General features: G+C 43.0%; 1 protein-coding gene and 2 pseudogenes across 1 annotated transcript; 1 reads left to right on the top strand and 2 right to left on the bottom strand.

Moving 5' to 3' along the window:
• The first annotated feature begins 733 nt into the window (after positions 1-733).
• Positions 734-4,559, top strand: LOC138991810 (zinc finger protein 551-like). Its single transcript, XM_070388012.1, is given in 5 exon segments — positions 734-854; positions 2,833-2,995; positions 3,064-3,139; positions 3,695-3,861; positions 3,863-4,559. Coding segments are annotated over 5 exon segments (1,224 nt in total).
• A 6,894-nt stretch (positions 4,560-11,453) lies between these two features.
• On the bottom strand, positions 11,454-11,844 carry LOC138991809 (succinate dehydrogenase assembly factor 3, mitochondrial pseudogene; annotated as a pseudogene).
• Positions 11,845-12,244: 400 nt separating this feature from the next.
• On the bottom strand, positions 12,245-12,814 carry LOC138991706 (large ribosomal subunit protein uL22-like; annotated as a pseudogene).
• Between the last annotated feature and the right edge of the window lie 6,490 nt (positions 12,815-19,304).

Genomic DNA, 19,304 nt, shown 5'->3' with positions numbered 1-19,304 from the left:
ACCTTTGAAGTTGCAGCATACAGCTGTGGGAGCAAAGTGTAGTTCAAGGAATGATGTGCTGGGGAGGGAGGTGGGAATGGGGTTCAGGATGGGGAACACATGTACACTCATGACTGATTCATGTCAATGTATGGCAAAAACCACTACAATATTGTAAAGTAATTAGCCTCCAATTAAAATAAATAAGTTAACGAAAACGTTTTTTTTTTAAAGAAAGGAAAAAAAAAAAATCCTGCTTGCAAGGTGGGCCAGGAGCCTGGAATCTTGAATAATAAAATTTCCTACACTGATTAAAAACAAAACAAAAAACAAAGAATGATGTACATATGAAGAGGTAGTGTGAACTAACGGCCCCAGGACCCTGTTGTGGGGATATAAGGGTGAAGGAAGGACCAGTGTCAGATCATTACACCCTCCCTGTGACTAGCCTATCTCCCTAACCTATGTTCGTTACACTCACCTTATTGATGAGGTCATGTGCCCTACATCCCAGACCTAGAGGTCAGATGTCACCTCTCTGCTCATCTGCCTGTTGATGTGGGAAAATACACTATCAGTGAGACTATAAGGAGAGAGACTCTAATGGCATCAAGGATATCTCCTCTGAATTCTTGAGAAGTAAAGTGAGCAGAGGATAAATTGGGGAGGGGGGCAGGGGGAACGTGGCACAGTGAACTTGGAATCCTAGGAGAGAAGCTGATGGTGGAATGAACTATCTCCATTATGACAGGGTATGAAATTTGAGGATGTGGCCATTGACTTCTCCCAGGAGGAGTGGGGGCTCCTGGATGAGGCTCAGAGACTACTGTACTACAGTGTGATGCTGGAAAACTTTGCACTTGTAGCATCCCTGGGTAAGACCTTCACACCCTTCCTCGTGTTCTGAGATGTCCTGTTTTCCCATTTTCCCATGAATTAGCATTGTCTTTCCCACAGCTGGACCACAGGCTCTCCTGACTTCCTCCGCTTTCTTGTCAGATGTGCTGTGGATGCCAGCACTGAGCTGTGTGTAGTGCTCTGAGCAATGGACTCCCCAAGCAGCCTTAACACCTGTTGCCTCCAGAAGTGCAGAGATGGGTCTGGGAGTCAGGAGTCTAGCAGGCCACCTAATGAATCCCATCCTACTTGCCGTCTCCCTGGTGGAGTGACTACATCCAGATCCTCGGCTGCCGGAGTCCAGCTCCAGCAGCCAGGGAATCAGCCTGAAGAGATGAGCGGTGTCGGCGGAGAATGATGCAGCCTTTGACTCAAGGTGTGGAACTGCATGTTTATTTCAAGCATCAGGTTTTCTTTTATACTTTGACAAAAGCATTAGGTCAGAGGTTTGACATTTTCAGCTCCCCCTGACCCAGATTTATTATCTTCATCAATCATTGTTGCCCTTCAACCAGAATTACATTGTAATTCATGCTTATATCTGGGTTGCATACCACATCCCTCAGTTTATTTCTTATCTTTCTAAATCCTGCTTGCCCCTAGTATCCTAAGCTCACTATCTCCTAAAAAAGCTTCTAGCTATTCTTAATTATTCCTAAACCCTAAGCTCAGCAAACTTCCTTTGTCATAAACATTCCCCCCACAAACAGGTCTCAGATAACAATCCTTCCCATGGCCTCAAGCTGAGGCCTACATGCTCATCCTGGAACATTCTTTGTAAAGATCCTTGAACAAATGTCAATGCTTACTTTATGGATTATTTTCTGGGCACAACTGCAGAAGGCTTTGTGCTTTCTCATGCTTCTCTCAAGAACAATAAGCACCTTAACATTCTTTCCAGCCAACTCAACCAAAGAAAGGAAAAAACAAGTCAGAATCACAAGACCTAACTCCTTTATCCTGGGACCATGCCTGCAGGATGATGAGAGGGGGTTGGGGCCGTGCCTCCATTTTGTCAGTAATGCCTAATGCGGCTCCCAACACCTGGTCTCCAGTTCGTCCCCCTTCTCCTAGCTAAGAGTTCTTTGTGACTGCTTGTGCCAGGTCATGGTCATTACTTACATGAACCATGGGCTGTTCTTGGAAAACTCTCCTTCAGTTGTTCTTTGTAATGTTTTCTTTACTGAATACTGTCAATGCCTAGTTGCTCAAAGCCAGTGCTAGCCACTCATTGATGCTACAATCTTTTATAAGACTTGAAGTATTAAGCTTCTGAGTAGTTACACAGTGGAGGGTACAGAGAGAATCCTAGTTCTTTCAGACTAGACATGGTGAGATGGTCTCAGCAGAGAGCCTCCTGGGCCTGGGGCATGGCAGCTGGGGGAGGACATGACATCATGGCTGTTTTCAGATCAAATCAGGAACCTGCCCTGTGTCCAGTAGTCCCTTTGGCCATACCTCATTTCTGCCTTTTCCCCATACCTGACACTTTGCTGTCTTGTCATTTCATCTGTGACTTCCGGTTCCTGACCACTTTCGCCTTTGTAGCTTCCATGGATCACCTGTTCTTCTGCACTGCTCCCTCTGCAGTGTTCTCCCACATTGACCTGCATGTGTATCATGAGGTGTGCACATATCCTTAAATAGCCCTTGAATCCTGGTCACTCAGGACACAACCAGCTTTCCCCACAGCAGAAGGTTTTTGGCAGAGAAAAGAGTTGGAGACCTTGCCTCCATGCCATGTGTGTCCTTTGTCTGGTTAGGTCTCCCCTATTCTATGATCTTCACAGGCCTGCCCACTGCTGCCAAGCAACCACTTCCTCAGTTTGCCCCCAGCTCCCGTTTTTAGAAAAAACCCATGATTCATTCTCAGTTGTGTCTGACACACCTTTATAATGGGTCTTTCCTCTCCCACCAAAGTCAACATGCATTTCCTCAGCATTTCTCTGCTTTCAGGTTGTTGCCATGGAACAGAAGATGAAGAGGCCCCTTCTGAGCAGAGTTTATCTGTAGAAGCAGAGTCACAGGTCGGGGTTTCCAAGGCAGGTCCATCCATCCAGAAGATCCACCCCTGTGAGATGTGTGTCCCCATTTTAAAAGATATTTTACACCAAGCTGAGCACTGAACAGTATACTCTTTTCAGAAACCAGACTGGGGGGTACATGTTTGAGACACTTCTGTTCCAGTGCAGACTTTCACTGGCAGCACAGGGATGACAGTGGAGAGAAGCCCTGGGAAAGAGATGTGGAGAGGGTCTCATTTGTGAGGAGCTGCCACCTCTTTGTGTCAGGGAAGCCTTTCACCGATAGGGGAGTTGGGGAGGACTGCCCAGCCACCTTGGGCCTTCTCCAGCACCAGGCAACAATCAACAATGAGGAATCACAGAGTGGCAGGAAGAGTGGGCAGGCCTTTCACAGTGAAAAAAGTCATTACAAGTGGGGTGAGTGTGAAAAAGTTGACAGCCACAACCACAATCTTGTTCAAGATCAAAGTGTCTGCTCTAAAGAAAGACTTCATCAGTGTAACAAATGTAGTAAAGACTTCAACTGCAACTACAGACTTGTTCAGCACCAGCAAATTCACACTGGACAAAGGCTATATGAGTGTGGTGAATGTGGGAAATTCTTTAGCCAAATCTCTGGCCTTGTTAAACACCAGAGAATTCACTGTGGTACAAAGCCTTCTGGATGCAGAGAATGCGGAAAATTATTTACCCACAACTTTGGTCTTACAAAACACCAGAGAATTCACACTGGAGAAAGGACTTGTGAATGCAGAAAAGTCTTCAGTCACAAATCCAAACTCATTCACTGACAGAGACAACTTACTGGAGGAATTCATTCTAAGTATGGTGAATGTAGGAAATTATTTTGCTACAAATCCAAGCTCATTGAACACCAGAGAGTTCACACTAAAGAAAGACCTCATGAATGCACCAAATGTGGGAAGACTTTTAGACGCAGCTCTAGCCTTTTATGGCACCAGAGTTCACACTGGGGAAAGGCCTTATGAATGCGATGAATGTGGGAAATCTTTTAGCTACAAATATGACCTCATTCAATACCAGAGAATTCACAGTGGAGAAAGGCCTTATGTGTGCCGTGAATGTGGAAAGTCCTTTAGAAAGTTGTCTAACCTCATTCAACACTGGAGTGTTCATACTGGTGAAAGACCATATGAGTGCAGTGTTTGTGGAAAATCCTTTAGTCGCAAATTTGTCTTCATTGAACATCAGAGAGTTCACACTGGAGAAAGACCTTTTGAGTGCTCTGAATGTGGAAAATCCTTTATCCAAAAATCTGAGCTCATTCAACATCAGAGAATTCATTCTGGCACAAGACCTTATGAGTGCAGTGAATGTAGGAAATCTTTTAGACAACACTCTGGCCTTATTCACCACCAGAGAATTCATTCTGGAGAAAAGCCATATGAGTGTAACGAACGTGGAAAATCCTTTAGCCAAAATGCTAGCCTTATTCAGCATCAGAGAGTCCACACTGGAGGAAAGCCATATGAGTGTAACGAATGTGGTAAATCCTTTAGCCGAAGTGCTAGCCTCATTCAACACCAGAGAGGTCACACTGGTGAGAGGCCTTATGAGTGCAGTGACTGTGAGAAATGCTTTAGCTGGAAATCTAGCCTCCTTAGACACCAGAGAGTTCACACTGGAGAAAAGTCTTAAATGTTCAGGGAATGCTTTATTTCCTCATTCAGGATAACAACACTGGAGGAGCCTGTGTGAGAGCCATTTACCTGAATTTAAACCTCTCTAATTCAAGCATATATCATGCAAGAGTCCTCATAAGTTTCGGTTACATCTGCAACTTTAAGGAAATGCATTGTACTTTCTAACCTGCCCAGAGCTGTTAGATTTATGTCACACTCAGTTTCTGACTGAAGCCATTTCACCTCTCTAGATCAGTCACCACTCCAATAGTCTCAGGAAAACTGACCTCTGTGTTCTCGCATTTGCTTGAGAAAGTTATAAATAGCCCAGGTCCTTAGCCAGATTACCATTCCTTTCTGATTTTTCAGGGAATGGTCCTGACCCAGTTTTAGTCCAAAGGACCTATACTCAGCTTTCTAAGAAGAACTACCTTTTTCAGGGACTACTGGGGTCCAGCCCCAGCAGGATCCAGGGATACCCTCAGGATGAACGGTGTTGGCGAGAGAGAAAATAAAGAAAAGAGAAAGAGGCTGATATTCCTTGGTTTACACAGAAAGCCAGTAAAGCCCCTGACACAGGACTTGCTCTGTTCACGGAGGCCACAGGCGCCCCCTCGATGGAGTGAAAACGCAGAGCACTTTCTCGATTGGGTCTTAGAAGCCCGGGCAGAAAGTGAACTCAGAGAGCCTCTGCGCTCCAGGGGATCAACCTGAAAAAAGAAGAGAGAGAGAAAGAAAGAAAGAAAAAACGACACGGAGAGATCAAGCTTAGGTGGAACAGGGTCTGCAGCTTTATTTTCAAAAAGAGCTTTTATACCTTGAGTTACACATTTCCAGAAGTGAAAGATGTAGAGTTATGCAGAGTCAGCTCAACAATACATCTGTTTAACCCTTATCGAAACCAGGATGTTTTCTGCATACCTTTCCACTTACAAGGGTCTTTTCATTATCTTCTGGCTTGGAGGCCTATTAACATTTTATGACCCTTTTCTGATAAAGGTTGGTCAACCAGAAAACTTGTTTTTCCTTTGAAGTGTTTTCTTTTTATTTTTCCAATCAGTGTCACCCTCCGAAAGTACTAAATAAAGTTACATTCTTATGGAGCAAAGGTGCAGTGGGTTAAAACAAAGAAAGAACTTATTAACTCAAAGGTCTTATGTTGCTATTGTCAAGGCTACTACTTGTTTTTCTACATTCTGACTATATTAACTAATGCACTCCCAGGCACACAATGGGTAAGGGATATGGAGACTTGGCAGCAAGCACTGGCTCAACAATGAAGCCGTTCACCAATATTACCTAATAATTTTTCACCCCTCAAAGGGCTCTATGCCCATTAGGACTTTTAGAATGCTTTAGGCTTCCCGTGCATTTCATGTTTGGGAAGTTGTGAACAATCATGTGCGTTAGTTGCAAGGGTATGCCAGGCAAGCTAGAATGCCAGCAGAAGTTTGAATTGAAATACTCCTTTCATGCCCAGAAGACTTATTAACTAGAGCCTTAAGTTGATCTTTTTCAGAGAAAGGTGGTCGGGGATAGCCCCCTGTTAATGTCAGAAGAGTTGGTGAAAGGCATAAATAGTAAACAGTAGACAGACAGACTTTGGTTTCGGGGTAGATGCTCCAGCAGGTCCAGGGAGTCCCTGGAGTCCTGATCTACTTTGCCTGTCAGATCTCCTCCGCATGACCTTGTCATGGGTGGGATCTCCTGTGTTGGCTCCCAGCAAGGGACATTATTGTTCTTACGTCATACTTGTAATGAATTTTTCCAGGTTCTAATTTACTAACCTGGGAACTGCTTGCTGCACATTGCTCTGGATTGTGATCTTTTGTAAAGGCCCACTCTTGCAACTTTAATTTTGGCAGGTCTATTCTCTCATCCACAGGGGTTTGGAAGCAGAATTATGGTCGATGAGCAGGTAGGAGAGAACAGATTTTGTGAGAATCCCAAACTTGCTGTGCTTTCTAGGACCTTATTATGGCAAGAAATAAATAGCTCTTTGTACAGCTGTGGTCTAATTTGCATTGCTCCCCAAGGCCTTGCAAGAAAGACTGCAGGGCCTTGTGGTCCTAATTGGTGGATGCTGCCAGGATTTTTGGAGAGGTCGGAAGTCACCCTAAAGAGGAGGCCTTTGTTTTGAGGACCCCCAGTGCTTCTGTGAGCAACATGAAAATTTTATTCCCTTGTTTACATACTTCCTAGCCCCACTGAGGGGGGCTTTTCCCCAGGTTTTGTGCCATGATGTGCAAATTTTAATAGGCTGCTGCTGCTGCTAAGTCGCTTCAGTCGTATCCGACTCTGTGCGACCCCATAGACAGCAGCCCACCAGGCTCCCCGTCCCTGGGATTCTCCAGGCAAGAACACTGGAATGGGTTGCCATTTCCTTCTCCAATGCATGAAAGTGAAAAGTGAAAGTGAAGTCGCTCAGTCGTGTCCGACTCCTAGCGACCCTATGGACTGCAGCCTACCAGGCCCCTCCATCCATGGGATTTTCCAGGGAAGAGTACCGGAGTGGGTTGCCATTGCCTTCTCCATTTAACAGGCTAGTGTCATTTATTGTTAGACTATAAGAATCAGGTAGAATCATTATTGGTGTTACTCAGCCAAACTCAAGTCCACTTGCCCAGGTGTAGCACACCCAGTCTACGGACTCCAGGTTGTGGTGAAGTGAAGCATAGCATTTACTGCAGGGCACTAAGCAAGGACAGGGCATCCCAGGTGGCTCAGTGGTAAAGAATCCACCTGCAGTGCAGAAGACGCAGGTTCGATCCCTGGAGGAGGAAATTCTCTTGCCCAGAGAATACCATGGACAGAGGAGCCTGGTGGGATACAGTCCATAGAATTGCAAAGAGGCAGACATGACTGAAGGGACTGGGCACACACATACAGAAGCAAGGAGAACGGGCAGCTAACGTTCAAAATACCTGAACTCCCCAGTGGATTTCAGGGAAGAGTTTTTAAAGGAAACATCTGGTTTGAGTGTTGCTTCTCATGGACTTTCTTTTGATTGCTTGTATTGAGTTAACAGGGTGATGTTTGGGTTTTCTTAATCATCAACCTGCTAGTTTCAACCAGCCTGGGGTCTGTGTGCTTATGGTCAGCATGTAGTCACTATCTTCCACCTGGGTGGGGGTCTTGGTTTCTACAGAACAGCTCAAAGGTATGTGTCAGATTGTTCTATGTATCCCTTGAGGAGGAACTAGGACTCTGTTTTATTGCTGGGCTGTTGTTTATGATGGGCTTCCCAGGGGGCTCAGTGGTAAAGAATCCACCTGCCAAGCAGGAGATATGAGTTTGATCCCTGGGTCGGGAAGATCCCCTGGAGAAGGAAATGGCAACCCACTCCAGTATTCCTGATTGGAGAATTTCATGGACAGTGGAGCCTGGTGGGCTACGGTCCATGGGGTCGCAAAAGAGTTAGACAGGACTTAGAGACTAAACAGCAGCAATGGCAGCGTTGTTTAAGCTGTCATTACTCTTCTTTCTTGACTGCTTTTCCTTTGTTTCTGTATTCCCCCACTTCCTTAATTAGGAGCTGCTTGAATCTGTTCTTTGGAACTCAGAGAAAGCCTTGGAAACTAAAGCCTTTTTCTATCAATACTAACAAACAAGGGACATGGAGGAACTTTTGTGCCCAGGAGGACCCATGGGGTCCTGCTTTTATTTGATAGTCCTCAATCCTGGGTGGAACAGGGACAGGACAAGAAAAGGAATACAATTTTGAGTAGAGATGTTAACCATAAATTTGGCAGGGGAACTCAGTTTTAAAGGGGGTTGGTTTCATTGGTGCAGAAACACTGAATTATTCGGGAGTTGAGAAGACTGCAGTAAATTAGACAGAATATGCCTCTTCTGAAAGTTCATCCACAAATGTTCCAGTGACCATATACTGTGGGATCAATGTGTAAGAAATTCTTGGGACCTCTGTAACTGTATTTCCTATAGGTGAGATTTGTGGGCTCCTATAGCAGTTCTGTGCTGTCCCCTCAAGGCCACTGCTCTACTGGTAGGAAAACAAAGATAGAAGGGCAATCCTGTAGTCCAAGGATATGTCTTTTGTGACCCAGCCAGCAGTTCTGTTGATTCAAGTGGCAATATTGCTTGCCAATATTTGCTGCCACTGAGGCAAGGCTGCTTCCCAGGGCATAAGGAGAGAGATGGTAGAGACCATACGGGGTTCCCAACCTAATTAACCAGGAGAAGTGGGACATCTAGGCTTTTATTTGGAACCACTTTTTAAGGCTTTATTAAGATTTAGCAAACGGTAAGGTAACCCTTGAACAACACGGATTGTGTAACTGACGTACTACAAAGTGCACTTACCTAATGGGTAAGATTTGATAAACTTTGACATTTCTGTAAAGCTGTGAAACCATCATCACAATCATTAAAGTTAATTTAACTCACATATTTACCTCATGCCCTTTTGGAATTTCATTCCCTACTCTCCTCAGCCCTACAGATAATCATTGATTCATTTACTTATTTTCCTCTATAATAGGTTAGTTTGTTATTTCTGTAATTTTAAATAGGCACCATCGGAGAAGGCAATGGCACCCCACTCCAGTACTCTTGCCTGGAAAATCCCATGGATGGAGGAGCCTGGTAGGCTGCAGTCCATGGGGTCGCTAGGAGTCGGACACGACTGAGCGACTTCACTTTCACTTTTCACTTTCATGTACTGGAGAAGGAAATGGCAACCCATTCCAGTGTTCTTGCCTGGAGAATCCCAGGGACGGGAGAGCCTGGTGGGCTGCTGTCTATGGGGTCGCACAGAGTCGGACACGATTGAAGTGACTTAGCATAGCATAGCATAGCAAATAGGCACCATAAGATGTATATCCTTTTCTAAAAAACTGATTTACTTCATGCTGCATGATTATTTTGTGATTAACAATGATGCTTATATGAGTAGTTAATTTTTTTTTTTAATTGCTGAGTAGTCTTCTATTCTTTGGATAACCACCTTACTTATCCATTCATCTGTGTATGGACATTGGGTTATTTCCAGGTTTGGAGTATTACAAATAAACTGCTTTAAATACTTGAATTTGTTCTTTGTATGAATATGTAGTATTTCCCAGACTGTTACTTGTGTAGGTAGATGTTTAACATTTTAACATCTGCCCACCTCTGATCTAAAGCGTTCATTCCCTTTTGTCTTTCTACCAACTGTGTATGAGAATTTCAGTTCTTGTACAACATAGCCAATGCTTGATATAGTTGATCTTTTAAAATTTTAGGTGTTAAAATGAGTGTGTGTGGTTGTAGCTCTTTGGTTTTATTTCCATTTTCCTAAGAATTCATGATGTTGGGCATTTTTTCATGCATTTATTTGCCCTCTGTTTATTTTCTTTGGTAAAAAGACTACTTATAACTTTTGACTACTTTCTTTTTATGTGTTTACTTATTATTTTAACAAATAAGACAGTGTAGAAACAAAGACACATGTTGGAATTCCACTCTTCCTTCAGCAACGTGACTTCTTTATCTTATGGTACAGTTGTTTTTGAATACTGGAAGGAAACTATTTGTCCTCAATTTTTTGCCCTGTGCACCACCTGAAGTCCACATGCACCATATACTTTTATATTTAATCTGCATTAACACATTCTCCACTACATTCTTAAGACTAAATATTCAGTAATACATAAGTAATACATAAGTAATACATAATACAAGTCCCAGGTTTGTAGTCTCTGTGTTAATTTCTCTGGTGTAAATATTCCTGTCATGGTATATACATATTGTCATGGTCAATTTCAAACTGCCAAAGTGGTGTCACTGAACATGAAGTTGGTAAGCTATTTCAGTAGCACATTATTAGTTATTTCCAACATGCTGATACAGTAGCCACAAATAACCTCAAAGAAACAGATAATAACAAGAGTCAAGTGATTAGAAAGTGTCATGTTTTAAATACTTGCTTTTTAAAAATAGTTTGATTTAAATTGACTTTGGGTATTTTCTGGAAGTGCAGTGATTAGGACTTGGCAGTTTCACTGCTGTAGGCCTGGATTCAGTGTTTGCTCAGGGAATTAAGATCCTGCAGGCTGCAAAGCATGGCAAAATAGGCACGTGTGTGTGTGTGTGTTTGAGCAAACCCCAGAAGACAGTAGAGGACAGAGGACCCTGGCATGCTGCCGTCCATGGAGTCACAAAGAGTTGGGTATGACTTAGTGACTGAACAGCTATACATATATATATAAGATTAGCTTGAACTGTACTTTTTTTTTTAGACTGCTATATTAAAACTTTATGGTAACCTTAAACCAAAAGAAAAAAAAAAGACCTACAAAAACAAATTCAAAATAATTAACAAAATGGCAGTAAGAACATACATGTTGATAATTACCTTAAATCTTAATGGATTAAATGCTCCAACCAAAAAACAGACTGGCTGAGTGGATACAAAAACAAGATCCCCACAAATGCTGTCTATGAGAGACCCACCTCAGATCTAGGGACACTGAAAGTGAGAGGATAGAAAAAGGTACTCCATGCAAATAGGAATTAAATAATGACCTTGGAATTCTGTATCTATCACGATATACTTATCTGATACAGGTAGAGCCACAAGATTAATGCTTAAACATGAATAGCATTAAAACAAATTTACATATAAAATTTTGGGGAAAATTTCACAAGCTTGTCCAGTTTACAACCATTCTTTCTTATGTAGTCCAAAACACAAATCCTATCCAGGAACTGTTACTATTTCAATAAATGCAGTTTCACCCACTCATGATCCTGATCTGTATATTACAACATTCAAAATATCCCCAAATAAAAGAATATTTCATTAACACCAGGCATTCTCAAAACCTAAAAGCTTAAGAAACAAATTTTAGAAACCAAGTAGTCAAAGGGCTCTGAACTTGAAATGCTTTTTGAAACTGTATTGTATAGACTAAAGCTTCGGTTCCCTAGACTCAGCAATGTTAAATTGCCTGTTGGGTTTAGTGGCTTCTTGCATCAGTTCCTGCAATTGTCCAATCTGTTCATCACGAAAGTCATTAAGTTTTTCTTCTGGTAGGGAGATTCCAAAACACGCTTTTTCAGTTGAATTTTGTCTGCTTTCATTAGCTTGTTGTCACAGCACTGCTGCATATGCCTCCCATTCCTGCAGGAATCGCTCGGCCTCTTTAGAACCACTGGCCTTGTGTCTCCTAAATTCGTCCTTCACGTGCTGGTCGCCAAGGTCTTTGAGGTCTGGGGGCAGAACCCGGTGCAGCAGCAAAATGCGCCGATACAAGGCCCGGACACGCGAGACGTGCAGAGCAGACATAATGCCGCGCGTGGACCCCAGCCCACGCCTGAGCAGAAGGTCAGCGCCCGCTTCTGAACTGTACATATTTAAAGTGTACACTTTGTACTGATGTATGGCAAAACCCATTACAATATTGATAAGTAATTATCCAATTTAAATAAATAAATTTGAAAAAATAAAACATATTTTGGTATTTCCATACATGCTTGCATCCCTGAAACCAGATTTTCTCCTGCCTATTTCCTTTTATCTTTCTGTTTATCTTTATATGTGTATAAAATTATACACACATATTCTACCCTTTATAATGGCTCTTTTCACATATATCCATAAATACTTTGCTATGAAACCCCATGAACACTTTCCCAGTCTTCATCATGATGTATCATTTTCTTTTTTTTCACTTTTATTTGCATTTTTTTTTGCGGCATTTATTCCCGGGCCATAAGTTTTTGTCTCTTCAGTTTCTTTTGGGATGTCTTTTTCTCCTGTGCAACCTCCTCTTCTGGTTTAGGAACAGTCTGTTCTTTTTCAGTAAGGATCATCTCGATGTGGCAGAGAGAGCTCATGTAGGGGTTGATCCAACCATGAGCTCTGTAAGTCCTGCGCCGCATCTTGGGGGCTTTGTTCACTTGGATGTGCTCAATGACCAGAGAATCTACATCTAAGCCCTTAAGTTCAGCATGACTCTCCGCATTTTTGAGCATGTGTAGTAAAAATTCAGCACTCTCTTGGGCCACCGACCCTGCATCCAGCCCCACTGTTTGGCCTTTGCACACCTACCAACTCCACCACTGTAAGACAGAATGGCACACATTGCTTCTTTAAAGTGACATCCTGCAGCTACTTGGTGGCTTTTCGGATATGCATACCCTTTATGGCCTGGGCAGTTTTACGAGTGTTCTTAAAGTGAACACGAAGATTTGAACCTCTTGGTTTGCATGATTTTGTGGGGTTTTCTGGGTCAAGTGAATAGCGCACCATTTTTAGGGGTCACCTCAGGCCGCTTACTGGGAAAAAAGCATGATGTATCATTTTCATGGTGTTCTTTATCTCCGTTGGAGAAGGCAATGGCACTCCACTCCAGTCCTCTTGCCTGGAAAATCCCATGGATGGATGAGCCTGGTAGGCTGCAGTCCATGGGGTCGCTAGGAGTCGGACACGACTGAGCGACTTCACTTTCACTTTCCACTTTCCTGCATCGGAGAAGGAAATGGCAACCCACTCCAGTGTTCTTGCCTGGAGAATCCCAGGGACAGAAGAGCCTAGTGGGCTGCCGTCTATGGGGTCGCACAGAGTCAGACATGACTGAAGCGACTTAGCAGCAGCAGCAGATTAACGGGTTACATTTACTTTATAATCCCAGATATACCAGTGTATAACCTCTTCAGCATGCATTTCTAAAAAAATAAGAATTCATAACTTTAATAGTTTGGCACACAGTCTTCATACTCTTAGCTCTTTTAACTGTAAATCAGCCTTTTCAGCTTCAGTTTGAAGGCTAGCAATTATTTTCTCATAATTCTTTTCAGGATCATCAAAGACGGTCTGGGCAATCCCTCTTGATACAGGATGCTTCAGTTCAGTTCAGTTCAGTCGCACAGTTGTGTCCGACTCTTTGCGACCCCATGAATGGCAGCATGCCTGGCCTCCCTGTCCATCACCATCTCCCGGAGTTCACTCAAACTCATGTCCATCGAGTCGGTGATGCCATCCAGCCATCTCATCCTCTGTCGTCCCCTTCTCCTCCTGCCTCAACCCTTCCCAGCATCAGAGTCTTTTCCAATGAGTCAACTCTTCTCATGAGATGGCCAAAGTACTGGAGTTTCAGCTTTAGCATCATTCCTTCCAAAGAACACCCAGGGCTGATCTCCTTTAGAATGAACTGGTTGGATCTCCTTGCAGTCCAAGGGACTCTCAAGAGTCTTCTCCAACACCACAGTTCAAAAGCATCAATTCTTCGGTGCTCACATCCATACATGACCACAGGAAAAACCATATCCTTGACTAGACGGACCTTTGTTGGCAAAGTAATATCTCTGCTTTTGAATATGCTATCTAGGTTGGTCATAACTTTCCTTCCAAGGAGTAAGCGTCTTTTAATTTCATGGCTGCAGTCACCATCTGGAGTGATTTTGGAGCTCCCAAAAATAAAGTCTGACACTATTTCCACTGTTTCCCCATTTATTTGCCATTAAGTGATGGGACCAGATGCCATGATCTTAATTTTCTGAATGTTGAGCTTTAGGCCAACCTTTTCACTCTCCACTTTCACTTTCATCAAGAGGCTTTTTAGTTCCTCTTCACTTTCTGCCATAAGGGTGGTGTCATCTGCATATCTGACATTACTGATATTTCTCCCAGCAATCTTGATTCCAGCCTGTGCTTCTTCCAGCCCAGTGTTTCTCATGATGTTCTCTGCATGCTTAAAATATTCTAAATGTTCAGGGATACAGGCTTTTGAAATTTCTACTAACTCAGCTTCACCAATGAATACATGCACCAGAGTTAGGCCAGTTGCTACTGGAATCTCTGTCAACAAAATGTGGGATTTCACTAAATTCAGAAAATGACTGTCATATGCAAATATTTAATCATCACATTGTACACCTGAAGTAATATAATGTATATCAATTATATCTCAACTTTCTGTTCTGTTTAATCTGTTCACCCTTCCCCCATATTTCCCCATTAGTATGTAGATATTGCCTGAGGTCTTTTCCAGAGGGACAGTGTTGTGATGATGACAAACCAGTAAGTGCTGTGTGTCTTCTGCTTCCACCTCGTATGCCACATGGTGCCACAGCTGGTGACACTGCGTCACGCTCAGAAATCCGCAGCACACTTCTGTGGAACACAGTGGGTTGGATGTGTGATACACACCTCAGCACAACTTGAGGGTGCTCCATGAACGCTCTGGAGACACCAGCCTATTCAGGTAGGGAATGCTGATGCTTCTCACTGCCTGGAACCAGACCTGTGCATACCACATCCACAAGAGAGAAGACGTGTGGCAAACACAGACCACACACTCTGGTGCGTGTAAAGCACGCCAGGGGCCTGTGAGATGAGTGGAGGCACTTACATTACTGCAGTCATAGATTGTTGGACAGACGTGTGATGGGAACACCCAATGTCGTATGTGAGCCACTCACAGTCTACATTCTCCTCCTTTAGATTGTGGGGTGTTGGGGTGAGGGGGGAAATCTCACTGCTTATTCCTAACTCTTCACAGTAGGCAGAACCATTAAAATAATCAAGATTGAAATCTAAATGAAGAAAACTGATTGTTAACTAATTATCATTCATGTCCTTTGACTCTAAGAAGAGTTTTAGGTCATAAGCTCATGATTGTAGAGGGAAGGTGAAGGAGGGTTCTAGTCACTTATATTCAGATCCCTAGCATGTAGCTCTGCCATCTCTTCTATACAGGAATCGAACTTCGGATGTCCTGATGGGGTTGGTGGTGCCAGGCTTATAGCCCAAATGGACTGAGATTCAGAGAGTAACACCCAGCATGGAACACGGCAGTACCAGGCTGTAGTTTCTGCCACTACTCTCTGAAAATATTTTCTTTGTAAATCCACTGCTCTCACACACTGCTCTCGCACACTGCTCCTACTCACCCTCTTGATGTCACGGCTGACAGACTAAGCTTACTAGCTCAGAAAAACAAACCTTCATTGGAATTTTATTCTGATTCCTCTCTTTTGAAGTCTATCTCATTACAGTTTTGTTAGAAAGTGAACTTCCATTCAATTCCCAACCTGTGGTTATGTCAGCCTTAATTGTCATTGTTGAAGATGTTTCCTACTGTCTCATCTGTCTCTGAATTTGGATTTTCTTGAATTTAGATTTTCCTTTCTCTTCATAGCTCTGCCCTCTCCTCCATCCTTTCTGATGAATTTTCTATAGCTTGAAGAAATTATTTTGTAAGCTTCTGTAAGCTTTTCATACTCAAAAGTCACATCTGTAACACTAGGAGAATTACGCCACTTCCTTCTCCTCTTCATTATTTGTGGTTTCGAAAACAATTCTCCCTCTTCTTCCATTCTGATGTGTCCATTTGGTCACTCTCTCATGCTGTGCACTGTATATTTCCTCACTAGCTCCCTGACCCATAGTCTGGTCACAGATACTAACCTTGTGTTAAACTTCCACAAAAAATGAACATAGGAGGATGATGTGCCATCTGGAGTGTGTTCCAATATTCAGACTCTTCCTGTGAATTTATTCCTGGCAAATGATGAGGAAATGTTTCTCACTGAGTTCAGGACAAGATCCTGGATGTCAGTCATACCATATCTGTTTCTTTGATTATTTAGTGGACTCCTCAAGATTAAAGTTGTTCGAGTTTTGATATAGTTATGAAACTGAATCTTTGTAGTGTGATTTCAGACCATGTTCCTGTCTTCTCTCTGCTCTGCCAGGTGCCCTCTGGAAACAGCATGTTGTCTCTTCACATTGCAGAGCTAGGGACATTTGTATAGTGCACTTTTTTCTTTTTTTAAATTTTATAATGTTTTCGGCTTTCCCTCATTGTTTGTTTATGACTGTGATGGCTCTTCATTCTCTGGTTGCAGGGAGCAGGGGCTATGCTCTCATTGTGGTGCACAGGCTTCTCGTTGACCTGGCTTCTCTTGTTGGCACTCCCGGGCTCTAGAGCACAGGCTCAATAGTTGTGGCTCAAGGGCTCAGTTGCTCTGCGACATATGGGATCTTCCCAGATCAGGGATGGAACCGGTGTCTCTCGCTCTGGCAGGTGGATTCTTAACCACTGAGCCACCAGGGAAGCCCTTATAATGCACTCATATAGATGATGGTAAGCGATACAGTATGTGGTAAATTCCTGGTTCAGGCAGAGACTCCAGATCTCATGCCACCATCTGGAATATGGTTCATGCTTCCCAGAGAGAGCAGGATATGTGTAAGGAACAAGATTGTGCCTCCGCGGGAAACCCGCACTTGGAGGCTCTCTGCGAATCCTGTTTGAGGTCCCCTATTTGAGTGGCCTTTCGATTGTGTGAAACTCTGCGTCTTTTCTTTAGTTGTGAACAGTCACCCCGCTGAGTAACTCCCTGGAGTTTCCCTGCTCCACTTGCCTCCACTCCCCCCACCGCCCACCCCCAGGAGCTTTTAACCATCGTCCAGCAACCCCCAAGGCAAGCCTGCTCCCTCTCCCCACTTCATACTGGGGCAGGGACTTAAAGGGAGCATCTTTTGTTGTGACCCCTCCCTTGATGTGCGGGGATCCCAGAATCAAGCCCACAGCCCAGCATCTCAGCGAGTCTAACCCAGGGTCCCCGCCTTCCCTCTGGGCCTGTTTCCACCCCAGGGGAGCCCCTCCCAGTTCCCTCTGGCTCCTCTGCGTGTCCTCAGCCTCCCTACTCCCTGGGGTGCCTCAGACCCTCTCCTTCCTGGATGCTGATGGCCCCTCTAATAGTTTGCAAAAGTTGCCATAACAAAGTGCCTGAAACTGGGAAGCTTAAACAGGAATTTATTTTCTCACAGATATGGAGGCTAGAAGTCTGAGATCAAGGAGTTAACAGCATCGACTCCTCTGGGATGGCGCTCCTTGGCTTGTAGATGGCCGTCTTCTCTCTCTGTCTTCACGCGGTCTTCCCTCTGTGTGTCTGTCCTACCTTCCTCATTTTCCTACCTTCTTTCTTTTTTAAGGACCCCAGTCACATTGGATTAGGATCCACCCTCGTGGCTTTATTTAAGCTTTTTTAAAGACTACTTCCAGGTACAAGGACATTCTGAGGTACTGGATGTTAAGACTTCGACACATGAATTTTGGGGCATACACTTCAGTCCATAACCGCCCCCATGCTTCTTTTCAGAGGGACACCAGAGACACTGGCAACACTACAAACCGTGGCTTGCCTTACTGTTCTGGGATTATTTTTTGTTTTGTTTGGGGTTCTGTTCTGTTTTGTTGTTGTTGTTGTTTCTGGGCAGCTTGCGGGATCTCAGTTCCCCGACCAGGGATTGAACCTGGGCCACAATAGAGAAAGCCCAGAGTCCTAACCACTGGACCACCGGGAACTTCCCTTTGTTTATTTTATTATTGAATATTTTGACTTAAAGTAATGGAGAATATATTCAAAATTCAGACAAAAGTTAAAATTAACTGTAAGTTATATGAGGTAATTGTACCAAAAAAAAAAAAAAAAAAAAAGTTGGGGGAGATCTCTTCCAGAATTCCAGAATAGTAAAAACAATTACTCCTTAGTAAAGAAGAATGAACAAAGTTCCAACATAAGTCTTTATTGTTTCACTATCTTCTTACTGGCTAATGAAAACAAAAATAGCCAAAACTCATTTTTGAAAAACAGGCAAAGTATATGAACATTTTAATAGACATAAAGGTGGCAAATGAGCAAAAGAAAAATGCTTAACATCATGAAACATCAGGGAAGTGGGGCTAAAACTACAGTGAGATACTGTTATACACATTTATTAAAAGGGCCAAAACTTAAAAAGTCCAGCCATACCCAACTGTTGGCAAAGATATAGAAGAACCAGTCTGTCACTGCTGACAGAAATACAAAAGGAAACACGTTTTAGTTCACAGTTTGATGTTTCTTGAAAAGTTATATGTTTATTATCCTATAACTCAGGCATCACACTCTAAGGTATTAGACAAGAGAAATGAAATACATCCATATTGAAGAATTGTACTGAGATGTCCATAGCAATTTTGCTTGATAGAGCCAAAACCCAGAAACTATTCATATATCCAAAAAAAAATGAAAGAATGAACAAATATTGGTATATGCGAAGAACATCATACTCCTCAACAACATAAAAATGAACTACCCACATCAGAACCATTGACGAATCTCAAAATAAACACACTGCATGAGGAGGACACCAAGGGGAAAAAAGACTAACCGTTTTATGTAATTCCATTCATAAGAAGTTATAGAAAATGCAGAATATGTTATTATAAAGTAAATCAGTGTTTGCCTGGAAGGCCAGGGAGGGCAGACAGAGATTATTAAAAGACATGAGGTAAATATTGTGTAATGCATAAGTTAATTACAATGATTGTTTGATGGTTTCATAGGTTTATATGAATGTCAAAATTTATCAAATGGTACAGTTCAAATATGGACACAATTGTTTATTAACTATACCTAAAAAGCTTTAACAAACAAGAATTCTTACTCTTTTAGAAAAATAAAGCTAGCAAACCTCTGTTGACACCACCATATCCCTTGTAATGCCCTGAGATCAGCACCTTGCCTCAATAGTAGCAAACATTGGTGAGCAGTGAAGACCATTTACAGGCTGGGTCACAAAAACCACGTCATTGGACTAAGAGATCTTCCATCAACTTGTTGTTTTCCTGTCTGAGCAGCAATGGCCTTAGGGTGTACAGCCCAGAGAAGCTATAGGAATCCCTAAGACCATTAGATATTTTCTGACGAGGCCCTCAGCTACACAAGACATACAATTCTGAGGGTTCTGAGAATTTGTGCAGCT

The sequence above is a fragment of the Bos mutus genome, chromosome 18 (genome assembly GCF_027580195.1).
Source record: "Bos mutus isolate GX-2022 chromosome 18, NWIPB_WYAK_1.1, whole genome shotgun sequence".
NCBI lineage: Eukaryota > Metazoa > Chordata > Mammalia > Artiodactyla > Bovidae > Bos > Bos mutus.
This window is presented reverse-complemented; position numbering and strand designations above follow the sequence as displayed.